Source organism: Lepidochelys kempii, chromosome 20 (assembly GCF_965140285.1).
Source record: "Lepidochelys kempii isolate rLepKem1 chromosome 20, rLepKem1.hap1, whole genome shotgun sequence".
Taxonomy (NCBI): domain Eukaryota; kingdom Metazoa; phylum Chordata; order Testudines; family Cheloniidae; genus Lepidochelys; species Lepidochelys kempii.
Window position 1 is genome coordinate 4,810,118 of NC_136399.1, and position 24,280 is coordinate 4,834,397.

The 24,280-nt window shown below is 44.8% G+C and overlaps 1 protein-coding gene across 3 annotated transcripts in view; it reads left to right on the top strand.

The window, feature by feature from the left end:
* The window catches only part of SLC4A8 (solute carrier family 4 member 8), a 72,998-nt gene that overhangs the window by 4,833 nt on the left and 43,885 nt on the right, over nt 1-24,280 (top strand). Inside the window, exons 1-2 of one of the 3 annotated variants that reach the window (XR_012155693.2) lie at nt 15,995-19,201; nt 19,758-19,839. Coding sequence is in view for 2 of the 3 variants with exons in the window: in XM_073318320.2 (XP_073174421.1) it covers nt 19,034-19,201; nt 19,758-19,839 (250 nt within the window). In the remaining variant the exon portion in view is untranslated. Of the gene's footprint in view, nt 1-15,994; nt 19,202-19,757; nt 19,840-24,280 lie in introns of those variants that run through there. The other 2 variants (XM_073318320.2, XM_073318321.2) reach the window with 2 other exon arrangements.

A 24,280-nucleotide genomic window follows, 5' to 3' on the forward strand; every position in this document is an offset into this window, starting at 1 on the left:
GGCAGCTCTTGAAACAGAGTAGGGTGTCACCTTAGGCCTCCTTGCTCTTCTATGTAGTCTGGCTCAGTTTGAGGTAGAAATGAGCGGAAAATGGCTTTCCTGTTGTGCAGCATTTTTCAAGTTTGCAAAAATTTGCCTGTCTCACATCAGGACAGAAAGTCGAAATTTTTTGCGGACTGAAAATCTCGGGCGGGGGGAGGAGGAATTGCTTGGGTCCATCAAAAGATTTCATTTGGATCAGTTTGAAAAGTTTGTTTTGATGGCCACCATTTTGAATCAATTTGTGGGGGCTGTAATTAGCTTAAATTTCAGCGCCAAAAAAAAAAAAGTCATTTCGACCCAGAAAATGGGGAACGTTTTCATTTGGAACATGCCGAAACAAAATGTCTGAACAATTTTGAAACTTACTTTTTCACAGGTTTTTTTTCAGGCTGAAAAAATTAATCAGGACTGGCCCTTTCACACCCACCCTTTTGGTTTTGACAAACCGGCATTGTCGGATGGGAAAAATGCAGTGCTGAAAAATCACTGGCCAGCTCTTGATGCCTGGGGGCGAGAATGATCAGGAATCAAGCGACTAGAGTAGAAGAGATAATGGATTAGAAAGGGAGGCGTGGACAAGTGTGGATTTGGACAGATGAGGATTACACTGTGCTCTGCACTTGCTGTAGAAAGCACCTTTCTGCCAGGACCTCAAAGTAATCATCCCTACTCAACTGGTTCACATACGTGCTAATTGTATCTGAGGGCCTTATATATCCCCATCACCCTAATAACATACAGTAGCACCTCAGATTTCTGAACACCAGAGTCACCACCTGACCAGTCAACCACACATCTTGTTTAGAACCGGAAGTACGCAATCATGCAGCCGCAGAGACGAGAGAGAGAGGGAAAAAAAGGCAAATGCAGCACAAAAATCAAGGGACAGCAGCATTTTTCTTCTTCTGAGTAAAGTTTCAAAGCTGTATTAAGTCAATGTTCAGTGGTAAACTTTTGAAAGAACCACCCGACCGTTTTGTTCAAAGTTACGAACCACCTCCATTCCCAAGGTGTTTGTAACTCTGAGGTTCTACTGTATTACCTTGAACATTTAATGTATTTATCCTCACAATACTCCTATGAGATTGTGAAGTGCCTGTTATATACCAAATGAGCAACTGAGGGGCGGAGAGGCTGAAGGACATGCCAAAGGTCTCTAGCAGAGTAGGGACTTGAACCTAGGCTTCTTAAGTTCTAGGCAAATACTCTAACCACAGGGTCATTTTCCCCTGTGTGGGCATCCCTCCATCCTTGCTATACACGCTTAATACCAGGTGTACCATGACTCAAGTATTAAAGGCCTCTAGCCTAATGGCTCTAGCCCCTGGTAGATTCAAAATAAGCCCTCTGACACTGTTGCCTTTACACCAGTGCAAACGCCTAACGCAAACGCATTACACCAGTACAAATGGGACTGAAACTTCCCCCAGTAAGTTGCACTGGGGAAAACACTGATTTACACAGTTGCTGTGTATCTGTTATTATTATTTGTATGACTGTGGTGCCTCGGAGTTCGAGTCATGGGACCAGGACCCCCTTGCGCTAGGTGCTGTGCAAAGACAGAACAAAAGACATTCCCTGCCCAAAGAGCTTACAGCGTAGATATGAGCGAAGAGATCAACAGATGGATACCGACAGACAGGGGAGTACAAGGAAACAATGAGACAGGATTGGTCAGCATACGATAGGCAGTGGTCACAGCATACCGGAGCCTTATCTCCCAGGGCGAGTTCTACTACTGTAACTATACCAAGCAAGGAACCAAACACAAAACCACAATATAGACAGGGCCTCGCTTCATGCAGCCTGAAGGCTCGAACAAAGCAGCCAGCCAGAACTGATAAATTGAGTCCCAGGAGTCCTGACTCCCAGTCCTCTTCTCTAACTTTGGGGCATTCTTGAGAAACGCTAACTAAAGGTTGCAGATTATACACGGGAGAAAGAGGAGGATACATAGCTCCTAGACATGAATCAGCTTTTTCTGATTCTTAGTACCTCTGATGACCATGATCAAGTAGGTGGTGAAACACGAGTTGGGCATTTAGCTGGGCTGTGGATAACTGAGTGATTCCCCAGGAATACACTGGATCACCATATGCGAATACTGTACATGCTCGTCCATTTTTTTCCTGCAACCGGGCCCACCAGTGTCATCTGCGCCTTTGTATTCAGCGAGCAGGCACAGCCGATCCAACCTACAGAATGCAGAAACGGATCACATGCATCTTTGGTTTTTGCATCGAATTTGTCCTCCAAGTTCTGAGATGTAACTCCTAAGCAGTGGCCTTAAAAAGAAAGTGGTGCTGTGGTTTTATAACTTTGCATTTGGCAAAGTGATCAGTAAGAAAATAAAATCTAATTAGCAGCTGCTTCTGGCAGCATCAACAGCAGTGACATGATAGATTGCAACACTCATGGGGCAGGGACTGTCTTTGTGCTCTGTCTTTGTACAGCACCTGGCGCAATGGCATCTTGGTCCATGATGTGGGCTCATAGGCACTATTGGAATACACAAAATTAGTAATAAGAATAATGACACAGGGGTCATTGTATTGTGCAACCATATAGAAAGACAATGGGTGAAAATGAGGATTAGTTGAAATGTTTCCATTGAAACTGTTTTTTGTGGAAAATCGGGTTTTGGACAAAACAATTTTTCAAGTTTTGTTTTTTCTGTAGAAAAAATGGACTCTTAGTTGAAAAACGGAACATCTGAAACCTCCCAAAATTTCAATTTGGAAATGCCATTATGGTGCCACATGGGAACTGTAGTCTGGGTGACTCATGCCCTTATTCTCCGCTATTGGCCAGGGTCCCCTGAGCAGACTACATTTCCCATAAAGAGAATGAGTCTAGAGGTCATGTGATGGGAGCATGTGACTCAGAACTAGGCATGCTGGGAGATATAAAGGGCAGCCTGAGCTCAGTTAGAGGGTGAGGTCTGTAGGGAGTGGGTTGGTTCCTGTAGGAGGTAGATCCTGGTTTATCTTGAACTCCTTTGGTTTGGAGAAATGAAACTCATCCTTGAAGGAAAGGGTCTGAAAGCCTGCTGCTGTTGGGAATATTATTTGATGCAGTGGCTGGTGGGTTGGCTTGGGGGCTTATCGGCGGTGCCTCGACTGCAGGTACAATTTTAGAAAATGGAAAGAGTATGTATCCCGCCAAGAAGGGGATGCTGGCACTAGCAGTTGCTTTGAAATGAGTTGGATTCTTGTTATTCTGTATAAATGTCGGGGTTTTTTTTGAGACAGGATCTCTCTTTTCTCAGTATTGGCTATACCAAAACCTGAATTAATATCTCTTCTATTAGGAGTTATTTATATTACTTTATTTCCCCCAACTAGGATCGGGGCTCCATTGTGCCCGCGCTTGTACAAACACATAATAAAAGACAGTCCTTTGCCTGAATTCTTTTCTACACAGCTTCTTATACTGCCCTCATCACTGCAGTATCTAAGCACCCACCATTAGTACATTAAGTGGTGTGGTCTAGTGGATGGAGACATAGACTAGATCTTAGAAGCCCTGGGTTCTGTTCCTGGCTCTGCTGCTGGGTGAGTCCCTTCCCTTTCCCTTGCCTCATTTTCCCCATGTGTAAAATGAATGTAATGATGCTGACCTCCTTCGTAAAGCACTTTCAGTACTACTGATAATGGGAAACTGAGGCACAGATAAGTAAAGCTACAGACTAGGGACCAAATGGCTAGGCAGCAGTTCTGCGGAAAAGGACCTAGGGGTGACAGTGGACGAGAAGCTGGATATGAGTCAGCAGTGTGCCCTTGTTGCCAAGAAGGCCAATGGCATTTTGGGATGTATAAGTAGGGGCATAGCGAGCAGATCGAGGGATGTGATCGTCCCCCTCTATTTGACATTGGTGAGGCCTCATCTGGAGTACTGTGTCCAGTTTTGGGCCCCACACTACAAGAAGGATGTGGATAAATTGGAAAGAGTCCAGCGAAGGGCAACAAAAATGATTAGGGGTCTGGAACACATGACTTATGAGGAGAGGCTGAGGGAACTGGGATTGTTTAGTCTGCAGAAGAGAAGAATGAGAGGGAATTTGATAGCTGCTTTCAACTACCTGAGAGGTGGTTCCAGAGAGGATGGTTCTAGACTATTCTCAGTGGTAGAAGAGGACAGGACAAGGAGTAATGGTCTCAAGTTGCAGTGGGGGAGGTTTAGGTTGGATATTAGGAAAAACTTCTTCACTAGGAGGGTGGTGAAACACTGGAATGCGTTACCTAGGGAGGTGTGGTAGAATCTCCTTCCTTAGAAGTTTTTAAGGTCAGGCTTGACAAAGCCCTGGCTGGAATGATTTAATTGGGGATTGGTCCTGCTTTGAGCAGGGGGTTGGACTAGATGACCTCCTGAGGTCCCTTCCAACCCTGATATTCTATGATTCTATGAAAGTGACTTGCCCACAGCAGTGCAGTGGCAGAGCCAGGAAAGAAATTAGGTATCTCGAGTTCCTCATTTGGTGCTCTAATCCTTAAAATTGTGCTCCTTCCTCAAGGTTTTTGAAAGTTTTCAGTAACACAGAAGATGGCCTGTGGGAATGGACAGTTGGAACATTGTCAGCTTAGTTTATCTTTCCCATGCGTTTTACTGAGTGGGGCAGAATAGCCTCTGTTCTTAGATTATAAATTGTTTGGAGCAGGAAACTTTGCTATGTCTGTATCGTGCCTAGCAGATCAGGACTGGGGACCACCCCAGAGCACGACCATAATATCCTTATTCAATAACAGTCTTCGCACGTCACATCACTGGTTGATGTTGGGGCAGATTTCCTGATAAACTCTTTCCTTATTTAATTGATCCTGCTCTTTTTTTTTTCTTTTCCCTGAAAGCTTTTGATGGTGTGTAAGTGAGAGAAGTGGTTCCATCCTCCCAGATGGCCAAGCTGGAATATCAATTAATTCTTCTCTAATGGTTTCTTTGCTTTCTTCTCTGCCTGTTGATTGCTGAAGTTATCCATGTGACCCAGCAAGTCAGGCTGCTGTTCAAGTCACTTTCATTTGTCCACGTAGGTATATGGTTTAATTGAAGGTTACACGTCGTGTTGTCCATTCTGTTAGAAAAGGCCCAGTAGAGCTGCTACTGTAACTGGCCTCCTGGGCAAAAGAAGACGTTTGATGAAGAAAAGCTGGGCATACCCGCCAGCTGTTAAGGCAACTCTGGCCTTGCAACACAGGTTGGAAAAGGTCATTCCAACAGGGAACAGCAGTCAGCCATTGTGGTTCTCTGAGCCTGCCACAGCGTGATAACTGAACCGTGCAACAAGGATATCCAAAGATGATAAGTTTCAGAGGAGCAGCCGTGTTAGTTTGTATTCGCAAAAAGAAAAGGAGGACTTGTGGCACCTTAGAGACTAACCAATTTATTTGAGCATGAGCTTTCGTGAGCTACAGCTCACTTCATAGCCATGCATCCGACGAAGTGAGCTGTAGCTCACGAAAGCTGATGCTCAAATAAATTGGTTAGTCTCTAAGGTGCCACAAGTCCTCCTTTTCTTTTTGCGGATACAGGAGGACTTGGGGCACCTTAGAGACTAACCAATTTATTTGAGCATGAGCTTTCGCGAGCTACAGCTCACTTCATCGGATGATTATAGCAACTGTCCGGCAGCTTTACACTAGACAGACAAACTACGCTGCAGCAGTGAGCATCCAAAGGCATTGCAACACGGTGCTTGAGAGAGAAGCCTCGTTTTTAATTTGATTAGCGATAGTGGTTGAGATTCAGCATTTTTCTACATCTAGTGCAGGGTGTTGCATATGACTGGATAGAACGGGCAATGTTTTCAAAACCGAGTGCTTGAAATTAGGCTCCTAAATTCATACGCAGGCAGCTAGATAAAGACGGCCTGATTTTCAGAGGTGTGGAGCATTGGCAAACTCCAGGGGCTTCGGCTGGATTTGTGGGTGCTGAGAACTTTTGAAAATAAGGCTACTTGTATTTAGATGGCCAACTGTGAATTCGGAAGCCTAGCTTAGGCACTCCTGGGTGAAAAAATTTTGGCTAGCAACTTATGAAACCAAACTAAAGCTGCTTAAAGAGTTAATAGGATCAGCTGCACTCTGGTATTTTCCAAAGGGTTAGGCAAGTTTAATATTCTGTTTTATGGAAACTTCTGCATCAAATGTTTATTTTAGGGAATCAGAAGGATGACAAACTTGTGAAAGTAGCAGGCACAGAGCCAAAAAGCTAGAAAAATCTGTTCTGTTTGGATAATAGCAAATTCCCTGGCTGACTGCTGTTCAAAGACCGGCTTACTTAGCTCTAAGAATCAAGGCTTCGAGTCCTGGACGCCTGCTGAGGGAGTCTGAATTCTCAGCCATACAGCCTGAGAGAGAATTACACAAACTGAAGATATCCAAGGGAGATCAAGGGAGGATGACAAAAACTGTTTGCATCTGTCAGGAAGTGGAGGCAGGATAATAGATTTCTGAATAGGTTGTGTTGTTGCAAAGGTCATAATATTGCAGCTTTATTAGATTGCTAAATCCCTCAATATAATAACCAATCATAACCTATTCAAAAGTCTGCTCAGAAGAGCGTGCATCCACTTTTAGGGCTACTTTTTTTTAACGGCCTCTAAGTTTGCTGCATGTGGTCACTTAATATTATTTATTGTTTGTATTAAAGTAGCACCTGGAAGCCCTGAGATCAGAATCCCATTATACTAAGCACTGTGCATCCACATAGCAAGAGACTGTCCTTTTCCTGCAGAACTTAGACAGGACAGACAAGGGGTGGGAGGGGAAACAGGTGGTGACTTCCCCAACATCACACAGCAGGACATCAGCAGAGTTGGGAGCAGAGTCCATGTCTCCTGGCTCCCAGTCCAGTGCACTGTCCAATGGACCACCTTGACTCTCTAGTCCACCCTCCTCCTCCAAGATTGTGACCCTTTTTGGCAAATTATGGCCACACCCTTCAGTCATGGGAGTGGGCCCTAATCCTGCCATATTCTGTGGTTGCTTCCCTTAATTAACATCACTGCCATCTTAATCTGGACTGAGCCTGATACCTGTCTCAACATGACACTAGGGTAGCATGGGTGGGACATTGTCAAGGTTAGATGAGGGACAGAGAACTGCATAGTGACAAGTGACAATAGAACACTGTGAAATGCTGGGACAATAGACCCTTCATGGTGGATGAAAAAATGCCAGTTGTTGCCCTCTGGGATTTCTCTAGGAAGCAAGCAGAGTCCCATCTACACCTTCCAGAATTTGCAGTAGAATCTACTTCATCTTATGTCCAGTAGTAACCAAGACGGCTGCTAAGTCTTTAAAAAAACATCAGCATGGATCTCTGATTCTGGTACATTGCTAAGAATAAATCACTAGCCAGTGTCTTCTCTGTATCATACACCAGGCATTCTATACCAAGGTGACTGGGAACCGAGCACTTAGATTTCCAGATCTAAAACCAGACTGACAGTGACCAAGGAATCGAACGTACTTATCTGGCCTCCATTACTGTAGTATCTAATCTTTAATGGATTTATCCTCACACGCTGCTTGCATCCAGTTTCGATTCAGTCCTCTTTTATTAGCTTCCTATGGATAAAGAGGATGATTTATTGAGTTCCTCTCAGATCTGGGAAAGCCTGAGGTCACTCAGGAGAAAGTCCCTGTTTAGACCAGCTTTATTGGTTCTGGAATAATTCATAAACATTTCCCTTCATCAGCCAGGATTCTTTCTGAGAATTGCCTATTGTACCTCCAGACACTTTGTGAGAGCGATTGCATTGATTTTTAAAAGATCTAGCTCATCGGAAAGTATTTATAGCAGGAGAGAGAAATTGTTCCAAATGGCAGCGGTCTTTCATTGCAAATTTTATGCAACTGAGCATCACCACAACCTGTTCGTCATTTTAAAGTCAGGATTAAAATCTTACATTAAAATAATTATTTCCCGGTCTTACTAATGATGAGAAGTGTTTGAAAAATGTCCCTCCCCCCCGCCCCTTGAAAAGTTTGATTCAAAGCAAAAAATGTGTCATCAAAACTTTTGGCAGAAAATTATAACTTTTTGTTGAAACCGACCCCCCCCCCCAAATGTTTCAAAATGGTCATCTGAATGCACCTGAAGAAGTGGGGTTTTTTACCCATGAAAGCTTATGCCCAAATAAATCGGTTAGTCTTTAAGGTGCCACCGGACTCCTTGTTGTTTTTGTGGATACAGACGAACACGGCTACCCCCTGATACTTGTCAAAATGGCCAGTGTCCCAATGAAAAACTGAATTTTTTTGAGGAAAGCAGACACTTTATGCAAAACTGTTAGTTGAGTTGAAAACCCAATGTCCCATCAAAAAAAAGTAGATGGAAAATTTTCAACTAGCCCTAGTAATCACGCCTTAATCTATTGTTAAATTATTGTAACCATTGTATTGCAATTGTTCAGCATTTATGATGCTTGAACTTTTTGCCCAGTGTGAATAATGAGTGTAAACTGGCCTGTTCCCCTTTCTGTTTATACGAGAGCTGATCCAATATCAGAATTTCTGTCTCGTGGGAAATTCTGGTATTTCAAAATTTGTTTTCATCCCAAACCAGGACAAAAAGTCATAATAGTAGAATTTTTCATACAATGAATAGCTTTATTTAGGTGTCTAGACGGGATTTGTGTTCTTTTGGAAATCTAGCTCCAATTGTGGGGCCCTACCTGATTACGTTTAGGCTCCTAAATTTGAAACAGTTGGTGTGGAATATTTGAAAACTGTGCTGGAATTGTAAGCTGTCACTTTAATTTGTAAGGGCTTTCCTGATCCTGCTTGCATGGTGAGGGGCTCTGCAGGGAAGCAAGGATGCGTCTGAGTCAGTTCAGCAGACTCTAGCTAGAATAAGGTGTGTTGAGTTGTGTCTCTCTCTTGTGTGGAACAGCCTGCTTGGTCTATGCTTGTGGGTTCTTGTTCTTATCAGTCTGAATTCTAAGGAAGAGAGTCGTGTTATGTTGCAACCTTCCAACAAGAGTATTTCATATTTTTATCTAACTTCTTTGTGTGTATGCCGTGAAACATAACAGTTGACCATAATACTTTCTTTCTTTTTATTACTTCTTGCAGATTGCCTCTTCCGTTTCTTCAGTTGTTTCCTTTTGAGGTTTTACTGTTAAATAATAAAAATGCAGCCGGGATCTGAGACTGAATCATGACCTGATTTTAATTGATTAGACCTTGGTGTCGTTTTCATGTACCAGGTCATTTTACACTAAGTGTCGCATTTCCTTTAAAGCTGGGCAGTTGATCTTGGTCCTGAGTAGGAGTAAGCCAGCCCATTACAAGAAGTGAATTTGTAGCATATAACTAATTAGCCGTGCTTAAAGAAAGAGAAGTAATTTATCACTTGTGAGAGAGAGGAGATGAGCACAGTATAAATAAGTGATTGGATTATCCCTGTATATGCCAGGTTCGTATTCGACTGGGGCTCTGTGGAAGTTATTGCATCACCTGCACAATGCATGCTGGGAGACTCAATGAAGCAGGAGCCACCCGTCTGACTTCAGGCAATCTGAAAAGAAAGGATGGATTTTAAATAGAGATGGTTGAAACTCAGAATTTCTGTTCCATGGAAAATTCTGACATTTAGAAATTTCCTTTTTGTCCCGAATCAAAAAAAAAATTGAAGTTTCAAATTTTCCCTTTGAAATGAAAATTTAGAAAAATGTCATTTTGGAAGTATTGAAACAACCTTCTTGGAATGTTTCATTTAGCTAAAGGGCGAAGAGTTTCATTTTGACTTTATCAATTTAATCTCATATTATTTACAATAAATTAAATATTATATGTAATATTATGTACAAAATGAAATACTTTGACTGTATGTGACAGAATGGTAGCTGTATCCTAGGTTTCAGAGTAACAGCCGTGTCAGTCTGTATCCGCAAAAAGAAAAGGAGTCCTAGTGGCACCTTAGAGACGAACCAATTTATTTGAGCATAAGATTTTGTGAGCTACAGCTCACTTCATCGGATGCATTCGGTGGAAAATACAGTGAGGAGATTTATATACACAGAGAACATGAATTATCTGTGTATATAAATCTCCCCACTGTATTTTCCACTGAATGCATCCGATGAAGTGAGCTGTAGCTCACAAAAGCTTATGCTCAAATGAATTAGTTAGTCTCTAAGGTGCCACAAGTCCTCCTTTTCTTTTTGTAGTATCCTAGTCACTTAGATAGCTGCTAACAGAGACGATTGCAGGCAATTAACCTGTTATGTGGAGATTGTTGATACTTGGGCTAATGAGGTAATTAGCTCAATAAGGGAAGATATATAATTGGCAGGAACAGGAAGTAAGTGGGGAGAACAGAGAATGAGCTGGGTGTGGTAGAGAAAGTTGGGTGGAAGGCTTCTCTTGATGCCTGCCTGTACTGTGTCTGCGATGCTGAGACTCTAAAGATTAAAGATCCACATGGGGAAAAGAAATGGACTGTGTCTATTGTGAGTGAAACAACCCAGAGGGGCCTGGCAGCCTGGCACACCGGTTAGCGGAGACACTGTATCAAAATGAACCACTCCAACCGTATCAAAACGGAACATTTTGATAATTTTTTGTTGAAAATGTTGACGAAATTGAGATGTTCATGCAAAACATTTTGATTTTTGTCAGATCAGCACTTTCCGAAAGAAAACTTTTCTATCAGAATTTTTTTTGACCCCCTCTAGCTTTAAATGTATTACCTCTGCTGAATGTGCCTCTTACCCTTGGCATGCTGGGGCTTTTAACACTTATTCAAAAACTTTCTGCTATATGCAGTAGCGGACAGTGCCATTTATGGCTCCCTGGTTTTTAGAACAGATTTGTGCCCCCAGGATAATTAAAGCAGCCTAGGGGTTGCTCTAATCTATACCAGTTCAGGAGGGGTAGAGTGCTATATGCTCTGGCCATGCCCCCAACATCTTCCTCCCTGCATGCTATGCGAGTTCTTTGGTAGGTCCACAAGTCTGTAGCTTTATTTTTCAGTCTTTCGTTTGATTTCAGTCAAGACAAGCCCACAGAGGCCTTTCTCCAGGCTGACTCTATGCAAAAACTCCTGTCACGGGAACCAAGTTCAAGAAGCCTATGTATCAAAGAGATTTTAAACTAAGTGGAAAGAAAACTCTCTTGAATTTTGTTGTGGCGATGGCCGTGCTTGCTCTGAAGGATATAGCATCCATGTAAATGCCATCTGGGATGGACCCATTCCACAGATCTCTTGGATTCAGGTGCAATATCTTTTAAAAACCGCATAGAACCTTTCTGGCTGTGATGCGTATTTTCAGAAGCCAGTAGAATCAACCCCCCACTTGCTGTTTGCCATGCTGGGCCATTTGTCACCAGAGCGGAGAGTCATATGCCTCTTAGGGGTTACCAGGTGGACTAACTAGAGTAGTATTTAAGTGACCATTGTTCCCCCCCTCCCCCCCATTGGCGCAACGACTAGGATCGAAGTATTTAAGGGCTAATCAAGTTTTAAGTTGGCTTCTTTTTCTTTTTTAATCAAAAGTGATTGCTGTAAAGTTGCCCTCTATCCCTGTGGCTCAAATGGAGCATGCAGCAAACTAGGGGCTGAATTCAGTGATACCTGTGGTGAATTTGGTCCTAGGTCTGATCTGGACACTGGATTAAATACAAAAGGGGATTGACTAACTTCGCAGCCTTGTGGCCGAATTGAAAACCACCATGACATCGGAGGAACTGCAGGTAGTAGATGCTTGGGCTGCCGCTAACAGGATGGGGATTTTAAAAAGAATAATGTTACTAATAAAATATAAAAAACCAGTGGCAAACCTCATGATCACTTTAGGAAGTGAAATGCGCTAGCTTCTCAGCAGGAGCGGGGAAGAAAGAGAGAGGTGTTGCATTGGAAGCAAAATGTCTGAGAACATTTCAAAGGGATATAGACAGCAGCAGGTGTTAGGAGAATAGAAAAGGGGAAGAAGGAAAGGGCTCCGGCAATTTAGTACAGCAAAGGGAATGTTGAAGGAATAAGGACCAATGTAAGTATGCAGTTAGTTCATGCGGCTAGAATCCTGCATTGAATATCCTGAATAGAGGATGTACTAGATAGATTTCAGAGTAACAGCCGTGTTAGTCTGTATTCGCAAAAAGAAAAGGAGGACTTGTGGCACCTTAGAGACTAACCAATTTATTTGAGCATGAGCTTTCGTGAGCTACAGCTCACTTCATCGGATGCATACTCTGGAAACTGCAGAAGACATTATATACACAGAGACCATGAAATTCTCTGTGTATATAATGTCTTCTGCAGTTTCCAGAGTATGCATCCGATGAAGTGAGCTGTAGCTCACGAAAGCTCATGCTCAAATAAATTGGTTAGTCTCTAAGGTGCCACAAGTACTCCTTTTCTTTTTACTAGATAGATGTGTGTCTGACAGCTGCTACAAAGCAGAGACTCGCTGAGAGTAATAAAGGGGGTACCTTTATTTGGGGATTCTGACATTTCCGGGTCCCAGTCCCCTGGTTCAGGTCCGGGTTATGCACCTTCATAACGCTCATATGATAGGATTCAGAGTCCACAAACTTCTGTTGAGGTTGAGAGGCTTTGCCATCTAGAAAAGGTATAAAGTCCTGACCAAACTTCCCCCTTAAGGGCATGCTTAGTAGGAGACTATGGAAAGAACTGTGTAGGTTTCCTGCCATTCCCTGGGATTTCTCTGGGGGAGCAGGTGATTAGGACCTTTGTTACCGCTGGAGAAATGTTACATGTGCCCCAGCTTTCCTCTCCTGCCCCGTGAGAATTGAGAACTCCTGTTCTCGCTTCCGTAACATGCTGCAACCACTTCTCAAAGCAGGGCAGGGGCTACGAAAACACTCCCCTGCCAATGACCGTTATTCCTCTGCTGTTGGTAACTTTCTCCCCTCTAACTATGGCTCTACCCTTCAAGATTGTCCTTGATTGATCAGGAATATTGATTATCGTATTTCGGCAATAGCCTCCTGTTAGGGCTGCTGACTTCTCCAAATCGCCCAGTGATTCGAGCTCTTGGAATTTTTCTCTTTATAGGGATTTAGGACCAGACCCTCAAAGGTATTTAGGCTTCTAACTGCCAGAGAAACCGGTTACAGATCAGGGCCACAGTGCTGGTGAAAGGAGCCAGGAGTCACAGCCCTGCTGGATGAAATGTCTCTGCATATCCAACTGGGTGCTTACATTCTCCCAGTCACAAGGGCTTTTCAGCGCTTGGGCCGCTCTCAGGAGTCTAATCTGTGCCCATTGGAATCCGTTGACTTCAGTGGTGCAGTAGGATCAGACCCTAAAAGGCGCAGGGAGGAGTTAGAGCCGAGGGCCATCCGATGCAGCTGGTTGGCTGCAGAGTTGAGCAGAAGGTGAACCCTCTTTTGTGGTGGGGGTGGGGTGCACAACAGCTGGCCTCCCCCTTACTCAAGTCTGGGCCTTAATGGTAGAATCTGGCCCAAAGTTTGGAACAGGATCAGGCTGTTTATACTGCAGCCATCCCCGGGGTATAAGCATTAGGGGGCCTCAGAATGACAGCTCCTGACTTGCTTCGTGCTAAGCTCAAGTCTGGGTTTCCTGTTTGATCTGTTCCTCATGTACTAGATTTTAAAGCAGTAATCGCAGAGACCTAGCGGCCGATCTGTGGTGTCGGAGAAATCCAAGCAGTGCCTTGTGAACAGACACCCCTGGCATTAGTGCTCGTGGGAAGTTCTCACTGCGTCTCGAGGCTGATCTTTTTCCTTACTTAGCCCAGGTCACGCTGGAAAAGCTTTGTTGGTGTGGCAGCAAACCTGCTAGCGTAGACCTAGCTTCACTCTCCTCCGCCGTGATACCTGCAAAAACACTTGACTCCCTCCCCCCCCACAAACTCACTCTCCTGCTGGTAATAGCCCATCCAAAGTGACCACTCTCTTTACAAGGTGTATGATAATCAAGGTGGGCCACTTCCAGCACAAATTCAGGTTTTCTCCAGCAGGAGAGTGAGTTTGTGTGTGTGGTTTTTGGAGGGGGGGGGGTGAGAAAACCTGGATTTGTGCTGGAAATGGCCCAACTTGATTATCATACACATTGTAAAGAGAGTGGTCACTTTGGATGGGCTATTACCAGCAGGAGAGTGAGTTTGTGTGTGTGTGTTTTGTGGGGGGGGAAGGGGGGGAGAAAACCTGGATTTGTGCTGGAAATGGCCCAACTTGATTATCATACACATTGTAAGGAGAGTGATCACTTTAGATAAGCAATTACCAGCAGGAGAGTGGGATGGGAGGAGGTATTGTTTCATGGTCTCTGTGTATATAATGTCTTCTGCAGTTTCCACAGTATGCATCCGATGAAGTGAGCTGTAGCTCACGAAAGCTGATGCTCAAATAAACGGGTTAGTCTCTAAGGTGCCACAAGGACTCCTTTTCTTCTCACCTGACAATAGTTAGCCTGGTGGTGTGCTGACACCACGGCTTATCAATAGTGTCTCATTGTTTCCTTGTTCTCTCCCATCTGTCTGTATCCAGCGATCGATCCAGCGGGGGTCGATTTATCGCGTCTAGTCACCGCGGTAAGTAGTAAATAGATCTAAGTACGTCGACTTCAGCTACGTTATTCATGTAGCTGAAGCTGCGTAACTTAGATCGATCTCTCCCTTAGTGTAGACCAGACCTTAGATTGTAAGCTGTTTGAGACAGAGACCATTTTTTGGTTTGGTGTTTGTACAGAATCTAGCACGGTGGGGCTCATAGGTGCCACAGTAATACAAATATTAAACAATAATAATAATTCTGGCAAAAAATTCTTTTGCTTGTGTAGTTTGTACTGGGTCCCTGAACAAAATAGGCTATATGGACCAAACACTTTTATGCTGGTATAACTGTGTCTACAGTAGGGCTTTTGCTGTTATAGAAATGCTGCAACCCCCCCCCCCCAAACAAAAAACCTACCCACCCACAAATCACACCCCTGTAGACATTACATTACCAGCAAAAGTTCCTAGTGTAGATCTGGCTTTAGATTCACACCCATTTACCAATGTTTTACACATCACTTCTGAATTTCACACATTTAGTCTACCCCAGTGTAAGGGGATCCAAACTGATCTAAGTTACACATAGAAGGGGTTGGGAAAAGGTGTGAATTATACCCAGTTAGATTCCCTTTGACTCACCTCTGAGTTGGCCCCAAGTCAATATTTGCCAACAGCTACCACACTGTAGTATCCTACATTACCACAGTTTCCTCTGAGAACTAAGGAAGTTAATAAATATATTGACCCTGTGGTATCAGGTGGCAAATATTGACTGTTTAAATGGCAACCACTGCTGTTTTAACTCCCAGCAATAGTGATTCTTTTCATTAGCAAATACAGGGCAAAGGGTTCGCCGAAGCCACACGGTGCAGCGTTGCTGCAGACTGTTTTAGCAGCTTTAGTGGCTGTTGCACTGTATCTGCTTTGTTAGTTAAATTGCATTGGATTCATAAAAGGGTGCAATGCACTGAGGTGAGGTGTGCAGCTCACCGTCCTATTTCCATGATCGGCTGATGTGTAGTGTACGTCACATGGGTTATTTCATCCACTCTATGCGTTTGAAGGTGGCATGTTTTGGTCGGCATGCAATTGACATCCTTGAACATGTGGAGGAGTCCGGTGGTACCAGACTCCTCATTGTTTTTGTGGATGCAGACTAACACGGCTACCCTCCTGATACTTGAATATGTGGGTGATGTACCTGAACAGCAAGTCTGGGAATGGGCTACATAAATGTGATATCCACGGTCTTGAGTACAGTGAGCCTCTCCCACCTTGGTCAGACCTCTTTGCAAATGCTAGCTCAGGCAGGAATGCAAAGGGCAGGCAATACTGAAGGCTTTAATTGGAAAGAATTTTCTGTAGTATCTGGCTGGTGAATCTTGCCCATATGCTCAGGGTTTAGCTGATCGTCATATTTGGGGTTGGGAAGGAATTTTCCTCCAGGGCAGATTGGAAGAGGCCCTGGAGGTTTTTTGCCTTCCTCTGTAGCATGGGGCATGGGTCACTTGCTGGAGGATTCTCTGCACCTTGAAGTCTTTAAATCATGATTTGAGGACTTCAATAGCTCAGGCATAGGTGAGAAGTTTTTCGCAGGAGTGGTGGGTGAAATTCTGTGGCTTGCATTGTGCAGGAGGTCAGACTAGATTATCATAATGGTCCCTTCTGACCTAAATATCTATGAATCTATGAAAAACAACCGGTGCTGAAGAGTTTAAATTTGCATTACATATAGTTTTGCAACAGTGGTGCAGGGCTATTGCTTTTATATGCTCCCTTGAAGAAGGGCCAGATAAGACAAAATGCTAATCAGGATCTGAATGATGTCTCAGAAATGAAGCCACTTACTGTCTGCGGTGGTTCCATGCCTTGAAACCTTGCCAGAGGTGATCTGGGTGACTGTTGCTAAGAAGGGACAGACAGAGGCAGAGATAGTTACAGGAGTAATTAGGAAATGGAAAGTCAACTGGTCTTGTAATGATAAGCCTGCTGCTAGGTAACATGAATTAATTCTGCAGAATAGGACCAATTTGCTTTCTTGCAACAAAGTAGTAACAAGTTTACTCTGAAATTGGAACTTGGGGGGCTACTAAGCATTAATTCTCGTTCTCCGACTGGAACCACCTCTGGTATTTCAGCTGTTTCCTGTTATTTTTAGTCGCCATAGCTAGGATTCTCCTAGGAATGAAAGTTGCTTATTTACAAGCGCTGTTGCTCCTTTGAAATAATAATGCAAAAGAGAAACAAACAAACAAACCCCCAGCACCACCAATTTAAGGTGACAATTCCAATTTAAGGTCTTTTTCTGTGGAGTTATCGTTCTCTTTTTAACGAAACTCCAGCACATTCAAAACATCAACATGACTTGGGTCTGTCATAAATATGCCAAAATTAAGCAGAGAGTGATAGCTGCCATTTTGGCCGGGTTTGAACTGCAGATCTCCAGAGCTGAAAAAGTGTAAGCTATTATAACTTGAGCTAAAGCTAGGGCTTATATGCTCTGTGAATCAGACACAGAAGGGAGCCTGTAACACATGATCACCACTGGGTTACAATAGCCCCTCCGTTCTCAGGTAATGCCCCAGACAGCACAATTCCAGTTCACCTCCTGATTTACCTTATCTACCTGCCTCACCACTTCTGTTCAGCTGTTTGCTTTTGGATCCCTCAATCCTCCGCTGTTCTCCTTCTTGTTAGTATGGTTGCATCCAGAGGCCCTAACCAAGATCTAGGCTCCATTGTGCTAGTCCAGTAAGAGACCATCCCTGCCCCAAAGAGCTTGTGGTCTAAGGAACTGGAACAAGCTCATGGTGAGCGTTTTTATTTTAAAAAGTTGACTTATTCCAGCTGCCTGTTCCCTGTTAGAGGTTGCAAATCTGTTGGGGGCACCCCACACAAGTCGTGGGAGTCTCTAAACTTTGTTCTTTCCGAGGGTCTTGATTACAGAGTGTATTTTGTAACAAAATCCATGCATGCCCAGTGTGCTGCACCCACATGTCCAGACTGGACTGTGAGAATGTGCTACCCCATCCAGTAATAGAGAGTGAGATGCAGCAAACATCAGCCAGAATGGCCAGTTCAGAGCTGAGTGGTTTGTTTGCCTCTACCAGATTTAAAGGGCTAGTCACCCAGAAAGGTATGCAGGAAAAAAAATCCAATTCAAGGATAAAAGGGTGGAGGAGTGGGTGACAAAGAAAGGAGCTGCTTGTGTGTATCCCTTCTGAAGCAGATGGAGGTGTTAATTACTTCTCCATTTACAAGTTAGTGCACTATGGATGTTGACATAACATATGCTTTTAAATCAAGCTTAGTGTTCTTGTTTGATTCGAGCCAATTAATATGTATAAGCAACATTCATTGTAGTTTTCCTGTTTCCACATAGCAGCATTGCCAACTCTTGCAATTGTATTGATTTTCAATTTTAATAGCAGAAATGTATCATGAAGAGAGGGGCAAAATATGTTCAGTTTTTTCCCAGAAGGTGCCAAAACCGCAGCATAAGTCTGAAATGCAGGTGGTCTTTGCTTCTTTGGTCAGAAAGGGGTAACCCCTTTCCGCAACACCGAGGACAGGGAGAAGCAAGAAGGACTCGTGTGTGTCCTTATTGGTTGCTGCTAAGCTTCAATTCTGTAGCTTGTCTCCTGTGAATTTTGAGATATGAACATTTTCTCTGGCCTGAATCGTTTTGGGAATTACTGCACGTGTGACCCGCTGGTCAGTGTGTGTTGTGTCCCCTTCTATGTGGGTTTTTTTTGTTTTTTGTTTTAACCAATATAGTCAGACCCTTGTGTGGACATAGTTTTACCAATTTAAAGGTGCTTTCTACCAGCATAACTTATTCCCCATCCCATATGGGAATAAATTATACCGGTATATGCACACTGAAACCATTATACCTGCTTCCACACCAGGGGAGCTTTATCGCTTTAACTGTACTGGTTAAACTATACCGGTATAGTTAAAGTGGTACAACTTTTGTGCATAGACAAGGCTTGAGGTTGGATTAAAAATTATGAGCTTTACCCCATCCCCTCCAAATGGTTGGGATCAATTTATTTATCTTGTGTTTTTCTTAACTTTTACGGTACACTTTGCCCCCCCCCCCATTTTTGAGCTTTTCTCTGTAATGACGAGGGCTTTTAAAAAAAGGAACCTGTGGTTGCATGAGAATCTCATGACTCCAGTTGCTAGGGCTTTAAGAAAACCACCAAATATCTCAAGACTCGCAGCAAAATCATGAGGGTTGGCAATGCTGCGATCCATTATGTTGCTGATATTTAACTAACAGCCTTTCACTGAGCTCCTTGCTTTTTCAAGAGTTCTGCTGGTCCCAGTCAGGATGGGGGTTGAATTGTGGTAGGTCAGAGGTGGGGAAACTATGGTCCGGGGGCCACATCCGGCCCTCCAGACGTTTTAATCCAGCCCTCAAGCTCCCACTGGGAAGTGGGATCTGAGGCTTGCTCCGCTCCAGCTGCGGAACAGGGTCGGGCTCTTACCCCACTCCGCATGGATCCTGGAAGCAGCAGCACATCCCCCCTCTGGCTCCTACTCCTCCCATTGGCCGGGAGCTGCAGGAGCGGCACCTGCAGACGGGGCAGCGCACACATCCGCCTGGCTGCGCCTCTGCATAGGAGCCAGACGGGGGGGACATGCTGTTTCTGGAAGCTGCTTGAGGTAAGCACCACCCGGAGCCTGCCCTCCTGCCCCAACCCCCTGCCCCAGTGCTGATGTCCCTCCTGCCCTCTGATCCCCTCTGTCCCAGCCGGAGCACCCTCCTGCACCCCCAACCCTTCATCCCCAGCCCCACCCCAGAGCCCGCACCCCCAGCCGGAGCCCTCACCCTCCCCTCTGCACCCCAACCCCCAATTTTGTGAGCATTCATGGCCCGCCATACAATTTCCATACCCAAATGTGGCCCTCAGGCCAAAAAGTTTGCCCACCCCTATGTTAGGTGCTGTACAAACACATAGGAAGACACATGGTTGAAGTTTTACCAGTGGGAGCAGAGTTAGGTCAACACTGCTTTTGAGAATCCCATGCTGTGCTTCTAAGTAGACCTGTGCCAATGTTTCGATGCCACCAAATTTGCATTTTTTCACCAGCAAGGACTTTTGGTTGATAAATAGCACCCCACTCTTCTCCTAAGTCACTTTGAAAATCTTGTGCACAGTGAGTAAATTAGGAAATTGCTTCTATCTAGTTGCACATTTTTGTGTTGTTTTTTAAACAGAGAGTTGATGAAGAGGCGGTGGTGGATCAAGGTGGGACCAGTAATGTCGTCAATATTCATTATGAGAAAGAAGAGCTGGAAGGTAAGGTCCAAGCCTGCAGCTGATAACTATATTTTGCAGTTTTTCTAGTACATCGTTAATGTCTAGCTAGATGGAACCTGGAGTAAATGTACTTCTTGGCTAATAAAGTTCCAGATCAGATAAATGATGGGCCATAACTCAACTTCCATCGGTCTCTTTGCGATTGGATTGCCCCCCCCATCCCCCATTAGCGCTGAAATTTACTTTTCTTTACACACCTGAGGCCCGGTGTTCCATTGTGCAGTCCTTTACACCAGTGCAAAGGGAGGTGTAAATTGTCAGCATTCAGGCTTGGCAGCATTTTACGCCCACTGGCGTAAATGGCAGCACGAGGGCAGAACAACAGAGAATCAGACTCTTTGGACACGGTTGAACTTTGCAATGCTAATTCACCCGCATGACATTTTTGTACCAGCTGGAAGACAAAATGCTTAAAGAGTCATTGCCCAAGCTGTAAAAGACAATGGAGTCTCATTCCCATCAGTCTGGGGTGTTAGTGTGCATGAGACTCTGGCCCATTAACTGGCCTCATGCTAAAGAGAAGCAGTGGGACTTGAGAGCAGATCTGGGCAATCTGTGGGTAGTCCGTGATTTGTCATTTGACAAACTGAGCCCTGTTTCGGCTTGCAAGTTATCCATGAATAAAATGTGTTCCTTCTCACAACCTGTTCGACCACGGCGTGCAAACCTTGTCTGGGGATCCAAAGCCCCGGCTGGGATGATTTAGTTGGGGATTGGTCCTGCTTTGAGCAGGGGGTTGGACTAGATGACCTCCTGAGGTCCCTTCCAACCCTGATATTCTATGATTCTATTCTATGATTCTATGATTCCTTCTGCTGAGAAGCTCCCAAAGGAAAGAAACAAATAGGAACCCAGTTAGTTTACCCAGGAATTAGCTGATCCAATGCTAAGCAGGAGAGTTCCTATTTGCACGGAATGCCACATTGTATTGGACATTCTGTCAATTGCTGAGAGTTTTTAATTGTGATGATTATTTTGCTTGTGCATAGAGATCAACCGAGCACGTGGCCTCATTGTGCTAAGTGCTATACAAACATAGAGCAATGGACGGAGGTGCAGAGACCGGCTAAGGAGAGGAAAAAAGGGCATAAGGGCAGATCTACACTTAAAACACTGCATCGGTGCTTCAGTGAAAATGCTACTATGCAGATGGAAGAGCTTCTCCCGTCAGCGTAGCTAATCCACCTCCGTGACATGGCTCTGACTACACTGGGGGTTAGGTCGGTACAACTGCATCGTTCAGGGGTGTGGATTTTTCACACCCCTGAGCAACGTAGTTATACTGATGTACGTTCATAGTGTACAAGCGATCAAGGTGATGGGGTGGCAAACGGCATGTTAATCCCATCAGTTTTGATTTTTTTCCGGGTGGGGAGTTTTTGGGAGGGGATTAGCTAAATAGAGAGACGAGGGAGGGGAGAGGGGATGCAGAGGGGAATAGGACTGGGTGGAAGAGGGAAGGGAGAAAGAACGTGGGGAAGAACAGCAAAGGGAGAGACTATCCAGCTGACAAAGTGGACAAATCTCTGACGTCATTGCTCGTGGGCCCCTGCTGCAGAGCCATGTCTGGCGCTGCCTCCATGCTGTGTCCTATCGCAGCCTAGTGTTTTGAGTAAAGACCAACCCTCGTGAGGGCTCAAAACATATTTAGAAAAGAAGAGAGAGAGCACTTTGGTTCTGCTGACTCTGTGTGCGTTGTTCAGGGCACGGAGATACACCATTCAGGCTGTGTCTTCAACACGCCTGGCCTAAAGATTTCTGCACTTGCCTTGCACTGGAGTCGGTGATGACCCAGAATACAGGGCAACATATAACCCGACCTTTTGATTTTTGCTTCATCCCCGTCCCTGCTTTCACAGATTTCAAAGCCAGAAGAGGGATCACTATGATGTCCAAGTCTGACGGCTTGCATAACAGAGGCCAGAGAATCGCATTAAATTTCAGGTTCATTCTGGCAAAATGGGCTTAAATTAGTAATAAGAGAGGCAGCAAACATTTTTCATATTTAAAAAAAATTATAAATAAAGGAACAAAAAAACTCCAGAGGAAACAACATTAGAAATAGCAGATGGGTGGGATGACTAATCACCATGTTTTCTCAGTCGAGCAGGTAGAAAAACCCAGCTTTGATAGGCCACTGGAATAATTTGAATGCTTAAGGTGTCTGGCTGTGATTTGTCTAATACAGTTCATTATCAGGAGATTGGCCCAATCTCCTCTCATGCTATGCCTTAAGCAAGCTTTGAAAATAATTACCTTCTGCCTCTGCTTAATGAGCTGTTGGGATCGTTGTCCTATTAAAGTTGTAAATTGCAAAGAGGGTTGTTTCTTTCTTAAGGGCGTTTTAAATCAAGCTGCCGCCTTGTTTTTGAAACTTTGTAATAATAAAATAAACCAGATATGTCAGCTCTAAAATAGAACAAGTCCATGACCTTTAAGAGGCCCTGTGAAAATGGCTCCTTTGCAGATATCTGACTGACGCAGTTGAGAGAATATAGGCTGAGTTCTTGTCTAAATGAGAAAGTTGCACTGGTTTTACTTAAATCGGTTTTTAAACCCGCGTAGTTAAGTCAATGCAAACCTCTATGTGGATATTCTTATTTTGATTTAAGAGCAGCTTATTTCTGTTTAGCTTTACCCTGTTTCCAGTTGGCCAAAGACAAACCAAAATAAACCTAGTTTAAAGGCACACAACATCTTGTCAGTCCAGACTAAAGAATTAGGAGGCTAGATTTGTATGTTTGATGCTCTTGCTTCTTACACAAACTTTCCTATCTTACAGATCTGGTTGGGAATTTTCTATTGAAAATATTTTCCCACCGAAAATGCAGTTTCTGCACAATCAGAATTCGAATTTTGCTGATGTTTTCCAATTTTCTGTTGAGGTTCATTTGAATGAAGTGTTGTGTTTCACATCAGTTCTGCCCGAATCAAATAATTTCGGCTTGCTGAATTGAATCAAAATGTTTAGGTTTGAGTCAGTTCAGCTTTAGACTTTGGCACCCCAGTGCCTTCTGGGCGGTGCAGTTTTGGTGCTTCATGCTCCCATTCTACACTATCCACTTGCCAGACTCTATCTCCCATGATGCATAGTGGTCTGCCCTCTGGCCAGGCCGCGTAGTGTAAGTGCATCATGGGCGATGTAGTCAGATTGGGGAGCTGGGGCCATATGGGAGAACGAGAATGAAAGGTAACTGAACGATGTCTCCCACTGGGGCCCCACGGTAGGTGCAGTTTATAGATTCCGAGGCCAGAAGGGTCCGTTGTGATCATGTTGTCTGACCTCCTGTGTAACACAGGCCAGAGACCCGCGGCGCACAAAACTGAACACCCTAGCCCTGCCCCTTCCCCGAGGCCCCTCCCCCTGACCCGCCCCTTACTGAGGCCCCGCCCCCGCCCACTACATTCCCCCTCCCTCGGTGGCTCACTCTCCCCCACCCTCACTCACTTTCACTGGGCTGGGGCAGGGGGTTGAAGTGCAGGGGGGTGTGGGCTCTGGGGTGGGGCCGGGGATGAGGGGTTTGGGGTGCAGGAGGGGGCTCCAGGCTAGGGGGTGGGGCCGAGGGATTTGGAGTGCGGGAGGGAGCTGTGGGTTGAGATAGGGGGTTGGAGTGCAGGAGGGAGTATGGGCTCTGGGCTGTGGGGTGCGGGCTCTGGGCTGTGGGGTGCAGGCTCTGGGATGGGGCCAGGGATGAAGGGTTCAGGGTGTGGGTAGTAGCTCTGGGCTGGGGGTTGGGGTGCAGGGGGGGGTGAAGCTTCCAGCTGGGGGTGCAGGCTCTGGGGTGGGCCTGGGGATGACGGGTTTGGGGTGCAGGAGGACCCTCCAGGTTTGGGGGGCTCAAGGTTGGGGCAGGAGGTTGGGGCTCGGGGTTGAGGCGTGGGCTTACCTCGGGCAGCTCCTGGTCAGCGGCGGGTCTAAGACGGGCTAGTCCCTACCTGTCCCGGCACCACTCTGTCCCCCGGAAGCGGTCAGCAGGTCCGGCACCCAGGCATCCCAAGTTTGCATTAGCTCTTTTGGCCACAGAGTCACACTAGGAGCTCATGTGCAGCTGGTTATCCACCACCACCCCCAAATCTTTTTCAGAGTCACTGCTTCCCAGGATAGAGTCCCCTACTCTGTGAGCATGGCCTGCGTTCTTTGTCCTTAGGTGTATAAATGTGGATGTAGCTGTGTGAAAATGCACATCTCTTTGAATCAGTGGCCTGTTCTCTTCATTATTTACCACCCTGCCAATTTTTGGGTCATTAGCCAACTCCATCATGATGAATGCTGAACTGACTTGGTACGAAACGGTCCGATGTTTCCAAATCAAAATGTTCCTGAAAGTTTTGGTTCATGAAAACTTTTGATATTTCACTTTTTCTTTCCCGATTCAGGATGAAAACAGAAGCTGAAATATTGGAATTTCCCCCTGGAATG